This window comes from Scyliorhinus canicula, chromosome 3 (genome assembly GCF_902713615.1).
Source record: "Scyliorhinus canicula chromosome 3, sScyCan1.1, whole genome shotgun sequence".
NCBI lineage: Eukaryota > Metazoa > Chordata > Chondrichthyes > Carcharhiniformes > Scyliorhinidae > Scyliorhinus > Scyliorhinus canicula.
In genome coordinates, this window is record NC_052148.1 from 131,839,786 (window position 1) to 131,860,707 (window position 20,922).

The window sequence follows — 20,922 nt, forward strand, 5'->3', positions numbered from 1 at the left end:
ACACCCAGGTGCGGGTGAGACGTGGCTGGTAGATCGTGCCCAATGTAATTACCAAGTCACAGTGCCATTTTATTCCCATTGAACCTCTCACTTGCAAGATTTGAAAACAACAAACTTTAGGGAAGTCTAACACCTGTAATATCACAACAAGACATAAGACTGAGCTGGAGCTTATTGCTGCATGTTTGAATTGAGCCTCACACCTTCTTGTGCTGCATCTTTCACTGTCTCTTCAGCACTCTCATTGCAGCAGGATTTCAAATCCGATTCTTCCTCTGTACTTGGCCCTTGGCAGGTGGGAATGGTGATTGACATCTCAATTTGTTCCTCCTACAGGAAAAAGAAGCCACTGATTTATTACAAAGCACCACCGTCGTAACGGCATGTGACTACCGGATAACATATGAGCGCTGATATTGAAGAGCATGATGTCTGTGGGGAGTGTTATGAGGCCCAGGCCATTTTCGCTCTTAGGCCTCATTTAAACATTCCAAACATGACGCCCTGTCAAATCTCCCAGCAATGATGTAAAGCTGACAGTCAGGAGTCAGCCAAGTGCGGGAGGAAGCCATGGCCACGGAGTGCCTAGCTGTAACGGTCCCAAAAGTCAGATAAATGATGTGGTGTAGGGATGTATGAAGTCGGTAGCCATGACAACTAAGAATTCCTGCTCATTTACCTCCTGGTCCACAAGGAAATCTCCTGAAGATTAATTATTCATATCCTCAGGGCTTGCTGCTCCCACTGGGTTTCTCAAATCAAATCAGAACTTTGTGACACAAAATTAACACAGCATTTGAGTCTGACTAAAGTAATCAAATGCAGAGTTTTACATTTTAATTAAGTCCTCTTCTGCCATCTAAAAACCAAGAGTAAGTTGGTCAACGTGAGTGCAGTAACACGTCAGAGGGCAAGATCCCGGTCTCTATTTTAACCCCTACATTTTATTTTTCTTTCTCATCAGACTTGGTGGTGGGGGGATTAAAATCAGCATCTCAAGTGGATATTTATCACAAGGAACACTGACAGAAAATAACATGAAGTGAGAATGTATTAACCACCTTAAATATCATGTAGAACACATACAAATATTGTGCTTGAGAATAACCTTTATCCAGCATTGTGGTAAAGGAACCAGTGGCAGTGCAGGGTCATGAACCCATGGTTACTAAAGCCGTACATACCTGCACTGTCTCCTCGGTCTGCCGGTCATTTATGGTTGAAGAAACCACCTGTTCAAGTCCGGGCACATGGCTGTAGGTATCTGTCTGAGATTTTAATGGAGGATTGTCCACTTTTGCTATACTTTCAAACATCTGTGATGTTGTAAGGGTTGGGGAAGATACTGCAGGTGTGTACTCCTTGTCTTCAACTCTGGTAAATGTTGGGCTGGTCCCTCCATTTATTCTAATCTTTCCATCTTTCTACATACGCACATGTATATCAGAAAATAATTCAAATCAGAGGTTAATTGTAATTTTCAGTTGAAACACAAAAGTAAACATTTCTATATGTGTCACTGTGGAAAAAAAACATTCAAAGCAATGCAGATAAAAACCCATTGGGTATACAGAATGTCATGTGGGATTTTACAGAAAATCACATTAATTATTTTACCAAAAGAAATATAAATTATTTATTTTTGAAATCCAACTAACAGTAATGCTCAAAAGGCACGAAGGACTTTTAAGACATTTTTAAAAACATTTAGAGTACCCAATTATTTTTTTCCCAATTAAGGTGCAATGCACCTACCCTGCACATCTTTGGGTTGTGGGGGTGAGACCCATGCAGACACTGGGAGAATGTACAAAATGTGCAAATTTTTAAGACATTCTGACATCACTATAAAAGGCAATTTAGCATGGCCAATCCACTATCCTGTACATTTTTGGGTTGTGGGGGGTGAGACCCACACAGACATGGGGAGAATATGCAAACTCCACATGGACAGTGACCCAGGACCAGGATCGAACCTGGTCCTCGCCATCATGAGACATCAGCACTAACTACTGCCCCGCCATGACGCCCTTAAAAACCCAGTCATGATTTTGAACACCTCTATCAAAGTCCCCTCTTAATCTTCCCTGCTCGAAGGAGAACAACAGGATTTCCACATAACTGAAGTTTCTTATCCCTGGCACCATTCTAGTATAACTTTTCTGCCCACTCGCCAATGCTTTGATATCCTTCCCAAAGTCTTGCAATCAGAACTAAACACAGTACACCAGTTAAGGACTAAGCTCAAGAAGGAATCTTCTCTATGGTTTAGTGGGCATTGACTGATTTGAATAACTATTTTACATGACTTAGCAACTAATATCTGAATAAGTAGTCATTCCATCAGTTTAAAGATCAAAGACATGGGCTTTAATAGTTCCTTCTTACCTTAAAAGATTTCAGCACAGTCTGTGAATCTTTTGGTTGTGAATAAGGCTTGGGGGTCAACATAGGCACTGCCTTCGAGGCAACAGATCTGGTTGGTGATGTTATAGTGGCAGAAAAGTTAGTCTGGGACTGGCTGCTTGGAATGATTATTGCTTCAACCGTGGCAGTATATTTTTGGACAGGCAATGATTGCTGTCGTAAGTATTTAAGTGAATTGGGGTCTTTTGTTGGCGAGGATGGAGTATCTGAATCCACAGATTGACTTCTCTCCAGGAATTTTGGCATCACCAAGCTTTCAAGAACAGGTTCGCTGATGATAAACCTCTGTGAAAACTTTTTCAAAATGTCTTCAGCTTCTTCTGGGGTACTTGCTTCCTTATATGCTTCTTGCAGTGCATGTTCTCTGCATTCCCTGAGATTCAAAAAATATAGTAATGAACCATAGCACAAGGTTTGAATATTTTAACTTAATAACCAGCTTTTCTCAATATCTATTTTGATGTATTCAATGAAGCAGGTCAGTTTAACATAAGCTGCCCAGCAGGAACAGGAGAAATTTGGGTCAGGTGCCCATTTTACATCCCATGTCTGATTTTACTATCTGTCAACTTTAATGTCTTCATTTAAAGTTTCCCACCACCTTATCCTGCAGCAAACAAAATACTGTAGGCATTAAGTCAGGGAAAAAAAGTTTGATTTTATAGTGGTAAGTACAGTCTACAGCAGCGTTATAAAGGTATACACCTCAGTGCTTTGTCTTTATGACTCACTGGGTGTATTTCAGATTTTGCAGTGGTTTTGGAACCAAGCTCATTCCAGATCGTTGTAACAAGGCCTAGGATGATGTAAAATTCACTAAACTAAAGTAGAATAGAAAAGACGTTTCAGACTGTAAGATGGTGTTCCCCAAGGGTCAGTGCTAGGACCACTGTTCTTTTATATATAGGATTATGGGATAAAATTTCAAAATTTGCCTATGATACCAATCTTTGAGGTGTGACAGACAGCGAGGGTGACAACAACCGACTGCAACAGGACATAGACTTGCAGAATGACTGAAATGACAAAAGGAAATTAAGTTTGAATTTTGGCAGAAGAGATAAAGAGGGACAATATAAACCTAATGGCACAGTTCATAAGAGTGTGGAGGAATGAAGGGATCTCGGGATTTATGTCTATTAATTTTTGAAGATAGTAGGACATATTGAGAGAGTAATTAGCAATGCATATGGCATTTTGAGCATTGTAAATTGAGGTATTGAGTTCAAAAGCAGGGACGTTGTGGTTGACCATTATAAAGCTCCAGTTAGGCCTGTGTTCAGTTCAGGGGCGGGATTCTCCCCTACCCGGCGTGACGGGGGGTCCCGGTGTAGGGGAGTGGCGCCAACCACTCCGGGGTCGGGCCTATCCAAAGGTGGGGAATTTGCCGCATCTTTGGGGGCTAGCCCCGCACCGGAGTGGTTGGCACCAGAAGACTGGCGCAAAAAACTGGCGCCAGCGGCCTTTCAGGCGCGCTGCCCGGCAGCGGGTCTGGCCGAAAGGCTTTCGCCGGTCGGCGCATGTGCCAGCGGTGACGTCAGCGGCCAGCTGCCGCTGACGTCACCACCGGCGCATACGCGATGTAGGTTTCTCTTCCGCTTCCGCCATGGTGTAGGCGGAGGAGAAAGAGTGCACCCAGGGCACTGGCCCGGAGTCTGAGCGGGGGGCCCCGATCGCGGGCCTGGCCACCGTGGGGACACCCCACAGGGTCCGATTGCCCCCCGCCCCCCCCAGGACTCTGGTCGCGGCGCCGATCCCACCGCCACCAGAGGTGGTTCAAACCTCGGCGGCGGGAGAGGCCTCCCAGCAGCGGGACTTCGGCCGGAGAATCGCCGCAGGGGCCTCGTCGATCGGAGTGGCGTGATTCCCGCCCCCGCCAATTCCCGGGTGGCGGAGAACCTCTGCCACGGCGGGGGTGGGATTTTCAGCGGCCCCAGGCGATTCTCCGACCCTGCTGGGGGTTGAAGAATTTCGGCCCTGGTCAACACATGTTAGGAAGGATGTTGGGCTGGATTCTCCAATAATGGGGCTATGTCCCCATGGCAGTGTAAAAATGCTGGCGCTTCACTCTGGACTTTCATAGAACATAGAACGATACAGCGCAGTACAGGCCCTTCGGCCCACGATGTTGCACCGACATGGGAAGTCAAAAACTAAAGGCCATCTAACCTACACTATGCCATTATCATCCATATGCTTATCCAATAAACTTTTAAATGCCCTCAATGTTGGCGAGTTCACTACTGTTGCAGGTAGGGCATTCCACGGCCTCACCACTCTTTGCGTAAAAAACTTACCTCTGACCTCTGTCCTATATCTATTACCCCTCAATTTAAGGCTATGTCCCCTCATGCTAGCCACCTCCATCCGCGGGAGAAGGCTCTCACTGTCCACCCTATCTAACCCTCTGATCATTTTGTATGCCTCTATTAAGTCACCTCTTAACCTTCTTCTCTCTAACGAGAACAACCTCAAGTCCATCAGCCTTTCCTCATAAGATTTTCCCTCCATACCAGGCAACATCCTGGTAAATCTCCTCTGCACCCGTTCCAAAGCTTCCACGTCCTTCCTATAATGAGGCGACCAGAACTGTACGCAATACTCCAAATGCGGCAATACCAGAGTTTTGTACAGCTGCAACATGACCTCATGGCTCTGGAACTCAATCCCTCTACCAATAAAGGCCAACACACCATAGGCCTTCTTCACAACCCTATCAACCTGGGTGGCAACTTTCAGGGATCTATGTACATGGACACCGAGATCCCTCTGCTCATCCACACTGCCAAGAATTTTACCATTAGCCAAATATTCCGCATTCCTGTTTTTCTTTCCAAAGTGAATCACCTCACACTTCTCTACATTAAACTCCATTTGCCACCTCTCAGCCCAGCTCTGCAGCTTATCTATGTCCCTCTGTAACCTGCAACATCCTTCCACACTGTCTACAACCCCATCGACTTTAGTGTCGTCTGCAAATTTACTCACCCAACCTTCTGTGCCCTCCTCTAGGTCATTTATAAAAATGACAAACGGCAACGGCCCCAGAACAGATCCTTGTGGTATGCCACTCGTAACTGAACTCCATTCTGAACATTTGCCATCAACCACCACCCTCTGTCTTCTTTCAACTAGCCAATTTCTGATCCACATCTCTAAATCACCCTCAATCCCCAGCCTCCGTATTTTCTGCAATAGCCGACCGTGGGGAACCTTATCAAACGCTTTACTGAAATCCATATACACCACATCAACTGCTCTACCCTCGTCTACCTGTTCAGTCACCTTCTCAAAGAACTCGATAAGGTTTGTGAGGCATGACCTACCCTTCACAAAACCATGCTAACTATCCCTAATCATATTATTCCTATCTAGATGATTATAAATCGTATCTCTTATAATCCTCTCCAAGACTTTACCCAGAACAGACGTGAGGCTCACCGGCCTATAGTTACCGGGGTTATCTCTACTCCCCTTCTTGAACAAAGGGACCACATTTGCTACCCTCCAGTCCCCTGGCACTATTCCTGTAGCCAATGATGACATAAAAATCAAAGCCAAAGGTACAGCAATCTCTTCCCTGGCTTCCCAGAGAATCCTAGGATAAATCCCATCAGGCCCTGGGGACTTATCTATTTTCACCTTGTCCAGAATTGCCAACACTTCTTCCCTACGCACCTCAATGCCATCTATTCTAATAGCCTGGGTCTCAGCATTCTCCTCCACAACATTATCTTTTTCCTGAGTGAATACTGACGAAAAGTATTCATTTAGTATCTCGCTTATCTCCTCAGCCTCCACACACAACTTCCCACCACTGTCCTTGACTGGCCCTACTCTTACCCTAGTCATTCTTTTATTCCTGACATACCTATAGAAAGCTTTTGGGTTTTCCTTGATCCTACCTGCCAAAGACTTCTCATGTCCCCTCCTTGCTCGTCTTAGCTATCTCTTCAGATCCTTCCTCGCTTCCTTGTAACTATCAAGCGCCCCAACTGAAACTTCACGCCTCATCTTCACATAGGCCTCCTTCTTCCTCTTAACAAGAGATTCCACTTCTTTGGTAAACCACGGTTCCCTCGCTCTACCCCTTCCTCCCTGCCTGACTGGTACGTACTTATCAAGAACATGCAATAGCTGTTCCTTGAACAAGCTCCACATATCCAGTGTGCCCAACCCTTGCAGCCTACTTCTCCAACCTATACATCCTAAGTCATGTCTAATGGCATCATAATTGCCCTTCCCCCAGCTATAACTCTTGCCCTGCGGGGTATACTTATCCCTTTCCATCACTAACGTAAAGATCACCGAATTGTGGTCACTGTTTCCAAAGTGCTCACCTACCTCCAGATCTAACACCTGGCCTGGTTCATTACCCAAAACCAAATCCAATGTGGCCTCGCCTCTTGTTGGCCTGTCAACATATTGTGTCAGGAAACCCTCCTGCACACATTGTACAAAGAACAACCCATCTAATGTGCTCGAACTATATCTTTCCAGTCAATATTTGGAAAGTTAAAGTCTCCCATAACAACTACCCTGTTATTTTCGCTCTTTTCCAGAATCATCTTCGCCATCCTTTCCTCTACATCCCTAGAACTATTAGGTGGCCTATAGAAAACTCCCAACAGGGTGACCTCTCCTTTCCTGTTTCTAACCTCAGCCCATACTACCTCGGCAGAAGACTCTCCATCTAGCATCCTTTCCGCCACCGTAATACTGTCCTTGACTAGCAGCGCCACACCTCCCCCTCTTTTGCCCCCTTCTCTGAGCTTACTAAAACACCTAAACCCCGGAACCTGCAACAACCATTCCTGTCCCTGCTCTATCCATGTCTCTGAAATGGCCACAACATCGAAGTCCCAGGTACCAACCCATGCTGCCAGTTCCCCTACCTTATTTCGTATACTCCTGGCATTGAAGTAGACACACTTCAAACCACCTACCGGAACACTGGCACCCTCCTGCGTAGTCAAATATGCGCTCCTGACCTCTATACTCTCAATCTCCCGGACCCCAAAACTACAATCCAGGTTCCCATGCCCCTGCTGAATTAGTTTAAACCCCCCCAAAGAGCACTAACAAATCTCCCCCCCCAGGATATTGGTGCCCCTCAGGTTCAGATGTTTTCCTTAACAAAGCCCTGAGCGATTCTTACCTGCAGGGGGCTGGCAGGGCCAGCTCTGGCTCTGGCTGCGGATACAGGACCCCGCATGGCCAGTCGGGAGTCCGCGCATGCGCAGGCCGCCCCGTGGGACATGGCGGATTCGGACCGCAGAGCGGCACCAAAAATATAGGCCCCTCCGACAGTGCGTGCCCACGGGTCCGTGACGCCCAATTGCTCCCCTGACCGTCCATGAGGATCCCCCTGGTGATCGATCCCCCTGCCACCCCCCCACCAGGGCGGCCGCAGACTGAGTCCGGTTTCCTCCCACAAGCCCCGAAAGACATGGGGCAGGATATTTCCGACCCCCGCCGGGTTGGAGACTCGCTGGGGGGGGAGGAGGAGGGTGGGTTGTGAATCCTGCCCCCACCGGCTGCCAATTCTCCGGCGCCGATGGCCGACGTGGAGATGAACCTCCCTGCGCATGCGCTGAGATGACGCCAGCCCACGCTGGCGCTCCCATGCATGCGCCAACTTGCGTCGGCCGGCGAAGGCCCTTCGGTGCCAGTCGGCACAAACCACTCCGCCGCTGGCCTAGCCCCTGAAGGTGCGGGGGATTCCGCACCTTCAGGGCGGCCCCACGCTGGAGTGGTTAATGCCACTCCTTCACGCTGAAGTTGCCCGCCTCGCTGATTCCCAAAACCCCATCCATGCTGTTTGGTCATTTGGACAGTTTGAATTCTCCCTCCATGTCCTCGAACAGGCGCCAGAATGGGGCGACTAGGGGCTTTTCACAGTCACCTCATTGCAGTGTTAATGTAAAAAACTTGTGACAATTATTATTATTATTAAATCGTAGCAGAGGTGATAAATGATTACATGGGTACAGAGATAGACAAATTGGATTGTTCTATGAAGAGTCAGAATAAACGTGATAGATTGAATGGCCTCTTTTTGTGCTGCAATAACTCTATTGGCTGGAATTTGCTGTCCCAACACAGGGACCCTGAGTCGAGGGGGTAAAAATAGTCAGGAGATCGAGAATTCTGAAATTGCTACCTAATTCCTGCCAGTCGCCATTTTAATCACGTGAGAAACATGGTGGGATGCAACTCAGTGAAAATCAGATGTTGGGAGTTCTAGTGCTGCTGCCGACCTCAATTTTGTATTTCCTAGAGTTTGAAATTTTTGGTGAGGCAAATGGGTTTCTGAAGCCTGTGTGAAGCACGTCACATAAACCATGGGGGAAGCCTGTTGGAGTTGGGAATCTTTTGATAGGAAAGGGTGAAAATTAGTGGCATCTTCATGCATCATAATTAGATGCTTTATGATAGTTTAAGTATGTTTTCATGCACTGATTGACATGGGCTTTGTTCTTAAATGTTCAGCAACCATTAAATTGGCCAGTATTAGGAATGTTCAGATGTATTAAAGTACATTATTAACTGAATAAAGTGCTCTTCTGTATTGAACAATATTGATATTCCAATTTTAATGTGTGAAGTGGACCCTGTGCTTTCATCTTTACATGAATTCACAGTGCATCCATCTCTTGAGTCTTTGAAGCAGAGGACCAGATAGCCATCTGTTCCACTAGTTTAAAAGTTTTAATATATTTAGCTGCTGAAAATTGCTATGGAGGGTGTACAGCATAGGTTTACCAGGCTGATTCCTGATATGGCTAGACTGGCATATAAGGAGAGAATATAATAGGATTATATCCATTGCCGTTTAGAAGAGTGATAGGGGATCACGTAGAAACTTGCAAAATTCTAACAGGATTAGACAGGTTAGATTCAGAAAGAATGTTCCCGATGGTGGTGGAGTCCAGAACTAGGGGTCATAATTTGAGCATATGGGATAGACCATTTAGAACTGAGGTGAGGCGAAATTTCTTCACCCAGGGAGTGGTGAATCTGTGGAATTTGCTACCACAGAAAGTAGTTGAGGCCAAAACATTGTGTAATTTCAAGAAGGAATTCGATGTAACCCTTGGGGCTAAAGGGATCAAGGGATATGGGGGGAAGACGGGATCAGGGTATTGAACTTGATGATCAGCCATGATCATAATGAACGGCGGAGCAGGCTCAAAGGGCCGGATGGCCTCCTGCTGAATCTATTTTCTATGTTTCTATTGTTGAAAAGTGCTACATATTGCCAAAGCTTTTCATCTTGCAATCATCAGGCCAAATGTAAGAATGCCAATTTTCAAACGATCGCAACAATTTATGCAACAGCTGCTCCTAAAGGTGCGACTTGGAAATGCTTCAGTAACATTTCTCTTCTCAATAATGTTCAGTTCTGCAGGCTGTGCTTATTCAGTTGTGCAATGGAACTGTTATAACCCGCATAAGATCTAAAGGGTAGAAGCAATCAATCACCCTGTGAGCCTCGATAAGTACAAGCTCCCCCGCAGAGGGGCGGGGAGCCCATGGACACTCTAATAACTTGTAATATAAAGGTCGGCCAGGTTTGGAACCGACTCCTCAGACCTGTCTGAGATCTAGAGAGTATTGTACATACCATTACCTCATAATAAAACTAGTTTCACTTATCTATTCGTCTCGGACTTATCTGTGGTCACGAAAGGAACCCAATTATGAATGTTTGGCTGATACTAATGGATTCAGTTTGACAGGGATTGAGAATACTGTTGACAAGTGGCCTGTGAACTTTGTTTTGATTGACAGTTTCACAAGCAATTAATAGGATTATGTTCTTTTCAAGATGTTTTTGAATGGCTGTTTATTTATTTTAACAAAGTTATGAGCACTTAAGAAGATTATTTTTTCAAGCAGCGTTTGAATGGCTACATGTTTGATTGACAGTTTTATGAGCCGCTGAGGAGATGAACATATTTTGAAAAGGTTTTTGGGTGACTATTTGTTATGTTGATTGTTTCATGAGGATATCAAAGATGTCCCTATGTTATTAGAGGGCTCATGGGTTCCATCTGTAGTAGATAATGGGTGAGTGGGCATGAAGGGAGGAGAAGACATATTGGGGTGAGTGGTGTTCCTGAAAGGTGAGGGCTAAGGTGCCAAACATTCATGTATAAAATATGGTGGTGGTATGGGTTCAAGGTAGTAAGTTGACAACTTTGACTTTAACTTTGCAGACCGCCTGTTGCTGCTGGGTGTTTATAAAACTTGCTGCCAGATCAATTGAAGATGTTGTCAGTTTTACCAAATTATGGAAAACAACCAAAGACTCCGAAGATTCAAAAACTGAAAAATTTGTAAGAACTAGCCTTGGAGAAAATGTCTCAGTAAGCAAAGGCAGCCTTCTAACCACCCCACCCTGGCATCCATCTACCTCCATCCCAGGTTTACTTTCAGAGGTAAGGCTCCTTACTCAAGCCCGGCCCCGTCACCAGATGAGTAATAGTTTGGGCAGGCATTGCTACTCGGGAATTGAGTTCACAATGGCAGGAAATGGTTTGGCTTGCGATCCCACCTCCAAGGGAAAAATTAGATCCTATGACATAAGGGTAGATGGTGGTGTAGTGGTAATATCAGTGGACTACTAATCCAAAGGCCCAGGCTATTACTCTGGAGACACGGGTTCAAATTTCATTACAGCAGTTGGTGGAATTTGAATCCAATTAATTTTTAAAATACCTGGAATAACTAGTCTCCGTAATTGTGACCATGTTGTAAATATCCATCAGGTTCACTGACGTCCTTCCGGAAGGAAATCGGCTGTTCTTACCTGGTCTGGGCCACATGTGGCTCCAGAACCACAGCAATGTGGTTGACTCTTTCACTTCCCTCCGAAAGCGGGTGGCCAACCGTTGAGTTCATGGGCAATTAGCTAGGGGCAATAAATGCTGGCCCATGAAAGAATGAAAAAGATAGACTGGCTAAATAATTCGATATCACCACTATTCTTTACTTCATTTATGCTGCGTGTCTCTCAGTAATGCATTATTAGGCTTTTTAAATACTTTTAAAGATTTATTTCAAGTTTTGAAATGGTGAGACAATAGTCGGATATACTTCAGTGGGATATTTGAGGGGGTTGGCTTTTTTATAGGTGTCTTGACTGCCCAGCAGATGGCACTGCTAAATATGGTGGCAGAATTAGAACAAGGCAGTATGTAAATCACCTTGATTTTAACTAAACTGGCTGGTCTGTTGCTAAAGGGTAGAGAGTGTTTAAAACCTCCTGTAAGGTAAAATCAATTCAAGAAGTTGTGACTGGAACCAAAGAACATAAATTGTGGGAAAGTGCCAAAGACGCAGAAGAATCAAAATGCTAACTATTTGAAGAATTGGGTTTGAAGAATAGCAGCCCTAGATTTTGAAAACAAAAAAGTGAGTTAATCCTCCAAACTTCTAAGCCTGTAGGACAGTTTACCCAATAAAGAACATGGAAGGGAATAGTTGAAATAGTGTCTGTTGAAAATAGTTTAAAATGTTACAACTGGATCATCATTGTCTACAGCATAATGTTATATTTTTTATCGAACTGTAATACAATGCTCACCACTACTTCCATTTATTAAAATATTAACCATTTTCTGCCACTGACTTAATAATAATAATCTTTATTGTCACAAGTAGACTTACATTAACACTGCAATGAAGTTACTGTGAAAATCCCCAGGTCGCCACATTCCGGCGCCTGTTCGGGTACACAGAGGAGAATTCAGAATATCCAAATTACCTAACAGCACGTCTTTCGGGACTTGTGGGAGGAAACCAGAGCACCTGGAGGAAACCCACGCAGTCACGGGGAGAATGTGCAGGCTCCACACGGACACTGACCCAGGCCGGGAATTGAACCTTGCACCCTGGACCTGTGAAGCAACAGTGCTACCCACTGTGCTACCGTGCTGCCCTTCCTGGCTTTATGACATTGCTACACAAACTAGTTTCATTGAGATGAACCTAAACCCTTTGACCCGCCAGGCCTGGGAAGGTAGTCAGTGAAGGGTAAGCAAACCGGAGGACAGGGTTCTCCCCACACGCTGTGGAGATTTTTGAAAGGTTTGGCTTCCAGTCGGCCAGCGAGCACTGAAAAAGTTACGTTGCAGGATCAGTTGGGAGGGTGATCCATTCCTGGAGTCAGGGGCCCGATATCAGGAAATTTGATGCTCCACGATTCACGTACCGGAGTCAAGAAATCCAGTCATGGTGGGGGTGGGGGAGTGAGATCAAGAAAAGTGTCGATGGTGAGCGGGACTTAAGCCCTGTGAGGAGCATTGAGATTGTGGGAAATGGAGGTGTGATCTCAATGGGAGTTGGAAGGGGTATATTGTCAGGGATGTTAAACCTAAGAGATTGGAGGCGTTGGGGTAGGAGAAGAGGGGAAGGGGAGATCAGAGGCCTGAGGAATGAGAGGTCTCAGGGGCCTAGGCCTTAGAGTGGGAGAAGATAGAGGTATTAGAAAATAGAACGATACAGCGCAATACAGGCCCTTCGGCCCACGATGTTGCACCGACATGGGAAGTCAAAAACTAAAGGCCATCTAACCTACAATATGCCATTATCATCCATATGCTTATCCAATAAACTTTTAAATGCCCTCAATGTTGGCGAGTTCACTACTGTTGCAGGTAGGGCATTCCATGGCCTCACCACTCTTTGCGTAAAAAACCTACCTCTGACCTCTGTCCTATATCTATTACCCCTCAATTTAAGGCTATGTCCCCTTGTGCTAGCCACCTCCATCCGCGGGAGAAGGCTCTCACTGTCCACCCTATCTAATCCTCTGATCATTTTGTATGCCTCTATTAAGTCACCTCTTAACCTTCTTCTCTCTAACGAAAACAACCTCAAGTCCATCAGCCTTTCCTCATAAGATTTTCCCTCCATACCAGGCAACATCCTGGTAAATCTCCTCTGCACCCGTTCCAAAGCTTCCACGTCCTTCCTATAATGAGGCGACCAGAACTGTACGCAATACTCCAAATGCGGCCGTACCAGAGTTTTGTACAGCTGCAACATGACCTCATGGCTCCAGAACTCAATCCCTCTACCAATAAAGGCCAACACACCATAGGCCTTCTTCACAACCCTATCAACCTGGGTGGCAACTTTCAGGGATCTATGTACATGGACACCGAGACCCCTCTGCTCATCCACACTACCAAGAATTTTACCATTAGCCAAATATTCCGCATTCCTGTTTTTCTTTCCAAAGTGAATCACCTCACACTTCTCTACATTAAACTCCATTTGCCACCTCTCAGCCCAGCTCTGCAGCTTATCTATGTTCCTCTGTAACCTGCAACATCCTTCCACACTGCCTACAACTCCACCGACTTTAGTGTCGTCTGCAAATTTACTCACCCAACCTTCTGTGCCCTCCTCTAGGTCATTTATAAAAATGACAAACGGCAACGGCCCCAGAACAGATCCTTGTGGTACGCCACTCGTAACTGAACTCCATTCTGAACATTTGCCATCAACCACCTTCTTTCAACTAGCCAATTTCTGATCCACATCTCTAAATCACCCTCAATCCCCAGCCTCCGTATTTTCTGCAATAGCCGACCGTGGGGAACCTTATCAAACGCTTTACTGAAATCCATATACACCACATCAACTGCTCTACCCTCGTCTACCTGTTCAGTCACCTTCTCAAAGAACTCGATAAGGTTTGTGAGGCATGACCTACCCTTCACAAAACCATGCTGACTATCCCTAATCATATTATTCCTATCCAGATGATTATAAATCGAATCTCTTATAATCCTCTCCAAGACTTTACCCACAACAGACGTGAGGCTCACCGGCCTATAGTTACCGGGGTTATCTCTACTCCCCTTCTTGAATAAAGGGACCACATTTGCTATCCTCCAGTCCTCTGGCACTATTCCTGTAGCCAATGATGACATAAAAATCAAAGCCAAAGGCTCAGCAATGTTTTCCCAGGCTTCCCAGAGAATCCTAGGATAAATCCCATCAGGCCCCGGGGACTTATCTATTTTCACCTTGTCCAGAATTGCCAACACTTCATCCCTACGCACCTCAATGCCATCTATTCTAATAGCCTGGGTCTCAGCATTCTCCTCCACAACATTATCTTTTTCCTGAGTGATTACTGACGAAAAGAATTCATTTTGTATCTCGCTTATCTCCTCAGCCTCCACACACAACTTCCCACCACTGTCCTTGACTGGCCCTACTCTTACCGTAGTCATTCTTTTATTCCTGACATACCTATAGAAAGCTTTTGGGTTTTCCTTGATCCTACCTGCCAAAGACTTCTCATGTCCCCTCCTTGCTCGTCTTAGCTCTCTCTTTAGATCCTTCCTCGCTTCCTTGTAACTATCAAGCGCCCCAACTGAAACTTCACGCCTCATCTTCACATAGGCCTCCTTCTTCCTCTTAACAAGAGATTCCACTTCTTTGGTAAACCACGGTTCCCTCGCTCTACCCCTTCCTCCCTGCCTGACTGGTACGTACTTATCAAGAACACGCAATAGCTGTTCCTTGAACAAGCTCCACATATCCAGTGTGCCCAACCCTTGCAGCCTACTTCTCCAACCTACACATCCTAAGTCATGTCTAATGGCATCATAATTGCCCTTCCCCCAGCTATAACTCTTGCCCTGCGGGGTATACTTATTCCTTTCCATCACTAACGTAAAGTTCACTGAATTGTGGTCACTGTCTCCAAAGTGCTCACCTACCTCCAGATCTAACACCTGGCCTGGTTCATTACCCAAAACCAAATCCAATGTGGCCTCGCCTCTTGTTGGCCTGTCAACATATTGTGTCAGGAAACCCTCCTGCACACATTGTACAAAGAACGACCCATCAAATATACTCGAACTATATCTTTTCCAGTCAATATTTGGAAAGTTAAAGTCTCCCATAACAACTACCCTGTTACTTTCGCTCTTTTCCAGAATCATCTTCACCATCCTTTCCTCTACATCCCTAGAACTATTAGGTGGCCTATAGAAAACTCCCAACAGGTGACCTCTCCTTTCCTGTTTCTAACCTCAGCCCATACTACCTCGGATGAAGAGTCCCCATCTAGCATCCTTTCCGCCACCGTAATACTGTCCTTGACTAGCAGCGCCACACCTCCCTTTCTTTTGCCCCCTTCTCTGACCTTACTAAAACACCTAAACCCCGGAACCTGCAACAACCATTCCTGTCCCTGCTCTATCCATGTCTCTGAAATGGCCACAACATCGAAGTCCCAGGTACCAACCCATGCTGCCAGTTTCCCTACCTTATTTCGTATACTCCTGGCATTGAAGTAGACACACTTCAAACCACCTACCTGAACACTGGCACCCTCCTGCGAAGTCAAATCTGTGCTCCTGACCTCTATACTCTCAATCTCCCGGACCCCAAAACTACAATCCAGGGGCGAAATTCTCCGCGGACCGACGTGACGCCCACTTCCGGTGGGAAAAAGAGGTGTGCATGACTCCGGCGTCCGGGCCTTCTTTTAAGCTGGCAATCCCGGAAGGGCCAGCAGCTGACTGACGTGATACGCGTCAGTGGTGAGACCCGGCGTTTTTTGGAGGAGGAGGAGAGAGACAGACCCGGCATTTGGGGGGGGGGGGGTTCCGGCATTGGGGGGGGGGTTCCGGCATTGGGGGGGGGTTCCGGCATTGGGGGGGGGGGGGGTTCCGGCATTGGGGGTGGGGGGTTCCGGCATTGGGGGGGGGGGGTTCCGGCATTGGGGGGGGGTCCGGCATTGGGGGGGGGGTTCCGGCATTGTGGGGGGGGGGTTCCGGCATTGGGGGGGGGTTTCCGGCATTGGGGGGGGGGGGGGGGGGGGGGGGGTTCCGGCATTGGGGGGGGGGGGTTCGGCATTGGGGGGGGGGGGGGTTCCGACATTGGGGGGGGGGGGTTCCGGCATTTGGGGGGGGGGTTGCGGGCAGCGGCGTGCAGAGAGGGGGGGCGACGGATGCCCGGGGCCAACGCACCGTTGCCCCCCCTCTGTACGCCGCTGCCCCCTACCCCAACCCCCCCCTCACCACCCCTACCTCCCTCCCCACCCCTACCTCCCTCCCCACCCCTACCTCCCTCCCCACCACTCCTACCCCCTCCAACGCCGCCCCCCATCTCTCGCAACGCCGCAACCCCCCCCCCCCTCAACGCCGGTACCCACACCCCCCCCTCCCTCTGAAGGCCGGTACCCACACTACCCCCCCTCTCTCCTCCTCCCCCCCTTCCTTCCTCCCCCCCCCCCACTTCCTTCCTCCCCCCCCTTCCTTCCTCCGTTAGTGGGGGGGGGTGCGGCGTTAGTGGGGGGTGGGGGGTGGGGGGGCGTTGGAGGGGGGTAGGGGTGGTGGGGAGGGGGGTAGGGGTGGTGGGGAGGGGGGTAGGGGCATTGGAGGGAGGTAGGGGTGGTGAGGGGGGGTGGTTGGGGTAGGGGGCAGCGGCGTACAGAGGGGGGGGCGACGGTGCGTTGGCCCAGGGAATCCGTAGCCCCCCCTCTCTGCACGCCGCTGCCCCCAAACCCCCCCCCGATGCCCCCCCCGATGCCGCAACCCCCCCCCCCCCCCCCGATGCCGCAACCCCCCCCCCCCCCCCGATGCCCCCCCCGGATGCCGCAACCCCCCGGATGGCGCAACCCACCCCCCCCATGCCCCCCCCCCCGATGCCGCAACCCACCCCCCGGATGCCGCAACCCACCGGATGCCGCAACCCACCCCACGGATGCCGCAACCCACCCCCCGATGCCGCAACCCACCGGATGCCGCAACCCACCCCCCGATGCCGCAACCCACCCCCCGATGCCGCAACCCACCCCCCTGATGCCGCAACCCACCCCCCGATGCCGCAACCCACCCCCCCTGATGCCGCAACCCACCCCCCCATGCCGCAACCCCCCCCATGCCGCAACCCCCCCCATGCCGCAACCCCCCCCATGCCGCAACCCACCCCCCCAATGCCGCAACCCACCCCCCCCCCCATGCCGCAACCCACCCCCCGACACTGAACGGCGTCAACCATCATCAATGGTTGACACCGTTTTAAAGCAACTGTGATTTTCGCTGACGTGACCCGTGGCCACGTCGGCGGGACTTCGGCCCATCCGGGCCGGAGATTTGTGGACACTAAAAAAAAAATGAAATCCCGCCGGCGCCAGCTGTTTTCAGAGGCTGCCGGCGGGATTTGCACAACGCCGGTTTTTGGCCGGTGGGAGTTTTAAAAACCCGGCGGGAGCGGAAATAACGCCGCTGCCCGCCGATTCTCCGACCCTGCGTGGGGTCGGAGAATCCCGCCCCAGGTTCCCAATTGTAGTATTGGGGGTGGTTGGAGAAAATTCTGAAGTAGCAAGGTGTGTGCCCAATTGCGGGGGTTTGGTGAGGCAGATATGCTGGAAATATTGTAATATTTAAATTTTCCACTTGCCTCCTGCAAATGTGTTGGTCGCTGCCCTCATCCCAGTCCCATTAAGCCAGAAGTGGGCAAGTTGGAGGAGAATTGCGGTTGGGATTTAGAGTTTTAACACTTTAACCTCCCACCCAGCCTCAACCTACCCTTTTTGAAGGCTTAAAATTCAACCCTTCATACCAATTATTTGAAAGTATGCTTCACAATGAATGGAAAACACAATCAGTTTAGAACAACATTATGTCCAAACTTCATACTTTTCCTCTACAATTTCTCTGTATGTTTTAATGCTCTTCCGCCTTTCTGAAATGGGCTCTCCACTCATGACCTTTTCCACAATATCTCGTTCTTCCTTCCTTTTGATAAGATCCTGGGAAGCACTCCTCCTTCGACTTTTCCAACGAGCCAGGTCCTGCATAAAAATAAAATTTTCCTTCAAATTGTACCACGTGGAATTTCAAATGTCAATCCTTTGTGACAGAAACGATTGAAATTTAATTATGTAACATCTTTATTTTGAAAAAAACCCTACAAATTGCTTTACAGAAGCATGGGAAATAAATGAATCCTAAACCAAAGAAGTTATTGTCCTGATATTGAAATGATAGAAAACATGGTGAAGAGGCGAGGGGAAGATTGGTTAAGGCTGGCAAATGGGTGTATTGTCTACAATTTCTCTGTATGTTTTAATGCTCTTCCACAATTATCCATAATTTCTCTGTATGTTGTAATGTTCTTCTACCTTTCTGAACAAGCCAGAGAGTAGGCTCGAAAGCTGTCTGATGCAACACTGGAGGTCTTGTTGTAAGAAAGAGGGGGGAGATCCTCCATCATGAGGAGGCCAGGAAGTCCTCAAGGCAGATATTACAAACACAGTGGGAACAGTTATCTTTCACATCAATGCCTGCAGCCTGGCATTAAAAACATGAACTCAGTGTCGCAAGATTTCACTAATATCACATGAGTCAACAAGATCAGTGAAATCATCGACAAATGCCTTACAAATGAATCACCAGTCTTACACTCTGTTCAATTAATCATCCCCTTCTGTGATGGTCCTCATGAGGACCTCGGAGATCAATTGATTGATCTATAATAATAATCTTTATTGCCACAAGTAGGCTTACATTAACACTTCAATTAAGTTATTGTGAAAAGCCCCTAGTCACCACATTCTGGCACTTGTTCGGGTACACAGAGGGAGAATTCAGAATGTCCAAATTACCTAAAAAGCACGTCTGTCACGGCTGGTGGGGGAAACCGGAGCACCGTAGGAAACCCACGCAGACAGAGGGAGAACATGTAGACTCCACACAGACAGTGACTCAAGCCCGGAGTCGAACCTGGGACCCTGGAGCTGTGAACCAAATGTGCTAACCACTGTGCTACCATGCCACCCGGTAGGGCTTCTGAAAATACGAGTTCCCGTCGTGAGCGGGCAGACGCCCACCCAGCTGTAGCTCCTTAGTGGGATCTTTAAATGTAGCTCCCAGATCCGCACCAGAAGTTCCTGATAGTCCTGGGCTGGGAAGTTTGTTTTGAATATCGCTGTAGCGACTTTATTTTCAGTCACAAATAGACCAGTTTGGCCTTTCACTCTGCGTCTCCTGGAAAGATCACACATTCACTCATCTACTACAAGCTCCATCTATCATGACATTCGCCGAGAATTCATAATCTCACTTCACCCTCACACACTTAGCGCTGCCACAAGTCTTACACAACTCTCAGCTTGCACATACCACCAGCCATTCAATCATGACATCTACACCATCAAAAAAGATTGTACCCCACTCACTGACACAGATTCAGGGCAAAATGGTGCAGAATCCCCAGCAGCAGCATCAACAACAGCAAAGACCTCTATTTATGAAAAGTCTCAAGACGTGTTCATAGTAGTATCATAAAACAAAATAATAATAAAAATAATAATCGCTTATTGTCACAAGTAAGCTTCAATGAATTTACTGTGAAAAGCCCCTAGTCGCCACATTCCGGCGTCTGTTCGGGGAGGCCGGTACGGGAAGTATTAGGTCAGATGACCAGAACCTTGGTCAAAGATTAGGTTTTAGGAAGTGTCTGAAAAGAGACAGACCATCCCGTTCTGTGTTGCCCACAGAGGCCCACAGGGGATCGCTAATTGATCTCTCCATGGGCTTCATAGAATATGAGTTCCCGTGGTGAGCGGGAGAGGTGGAATGGTACACTGAAGGTATTGTAGAGCCTGGGCTGGGATAAATAAAGGTGCAGCCACCAATGGTGTAGCATTTATAAATGAGGTACTTAAAAGGCCAGAACTGGAGAACACAGATGACTCGGAGGGTTTCTGGCTAGTGCAGATTACAGAGTTAGCGGCCATGAACAGATTTGGAAGCAAGGATAAGAATTTTAAAATCAGGAAGTTGCTTGACCAGGTGCTAAGTAGGTCAATAAGGACAGCAGTGACAGGAAAATGGACCATCCTGCAAGTTAGGACATAGGTAGCAGTTTTGGATGACCTCAAGTTCATGTGAAGAACAATCACGTCCAAAGGTAACAAAGGCAGGAATGAGAGCAGCTGAGCTGAGACAGGGGTAAAGGCGGGTGACGTCATGGAGGTGGAAATAGGTGGGTCATAGTGATGGGGGGGGGGGGGGGGGGGGGGGAGTGGCTGAGTATATTGAAATGAATTAAAATTTATTAAAATCAGGGTCACGCCCTTTGTGGACACCCTCGCCATCGATCCCACAGACGGCGATGATGGCCTCAAAAATTCTGCCCATGGTAATCTTTGCAGTTACAGTACATCACAGAATTTAGATGCGGTGCCTGCAAAGCCATGTGTGTGCAGTTGGTGGCATCTGTACCATGGACAAGCTCCCAATCCTGGCTAATCCAAGCTATGTTCCACCTGTTTCTCTTGAGTCTCATGCTCGACATAAAGAGCATTTACCCTCTCTCTGATGTAGCAGTGAATGGTAAACTGGGAGATATTACAGACGTTGCTTGCTCCAGCCTGGAAGGGTCCAACACAAAGAAAATCAGTGAGAAACCAATTTTGCAGCTGTGAATTTTGAATGGGGTCTTAGGGGAGCA

General features: G+C 47.7%; 1 protein-coding gene across 2 annotated transcripts in view; it reads right to left on the minus strand.

Annotated features, from left to right (window-relative positions):
* Positions 1–20,922, minus strand: part of LOC119962960 (LIM and calponin homology domains-containing protein 1-like) — a 502,229-nt gene that overhangs the window by 94,559 nt on the left and 386,748 nt on the right. For both annotated transcript variants that reach the window (XM_038791315.1, XM_038791316.1), the window contains 4 exons: positions 18,105–18,259; positions 2,389–2,800; positions 1,185–1,424; positions 204–330 (listed from right to left, as the gene is read on the minus strand). In XM_038791315.1, coding sequence (XP_038647243.1) covers positions 204–330; positions 1,185–1,424; positions 2,389–2,800; positions 18,105–18,259 — 934 coding nt within the window. The remainder of the gene's footprint in view (positions 1–203; positions 331–1,184; positions 1,425–2,388; positions 2,801–18,104; positions 18,260–20,922) is intronic.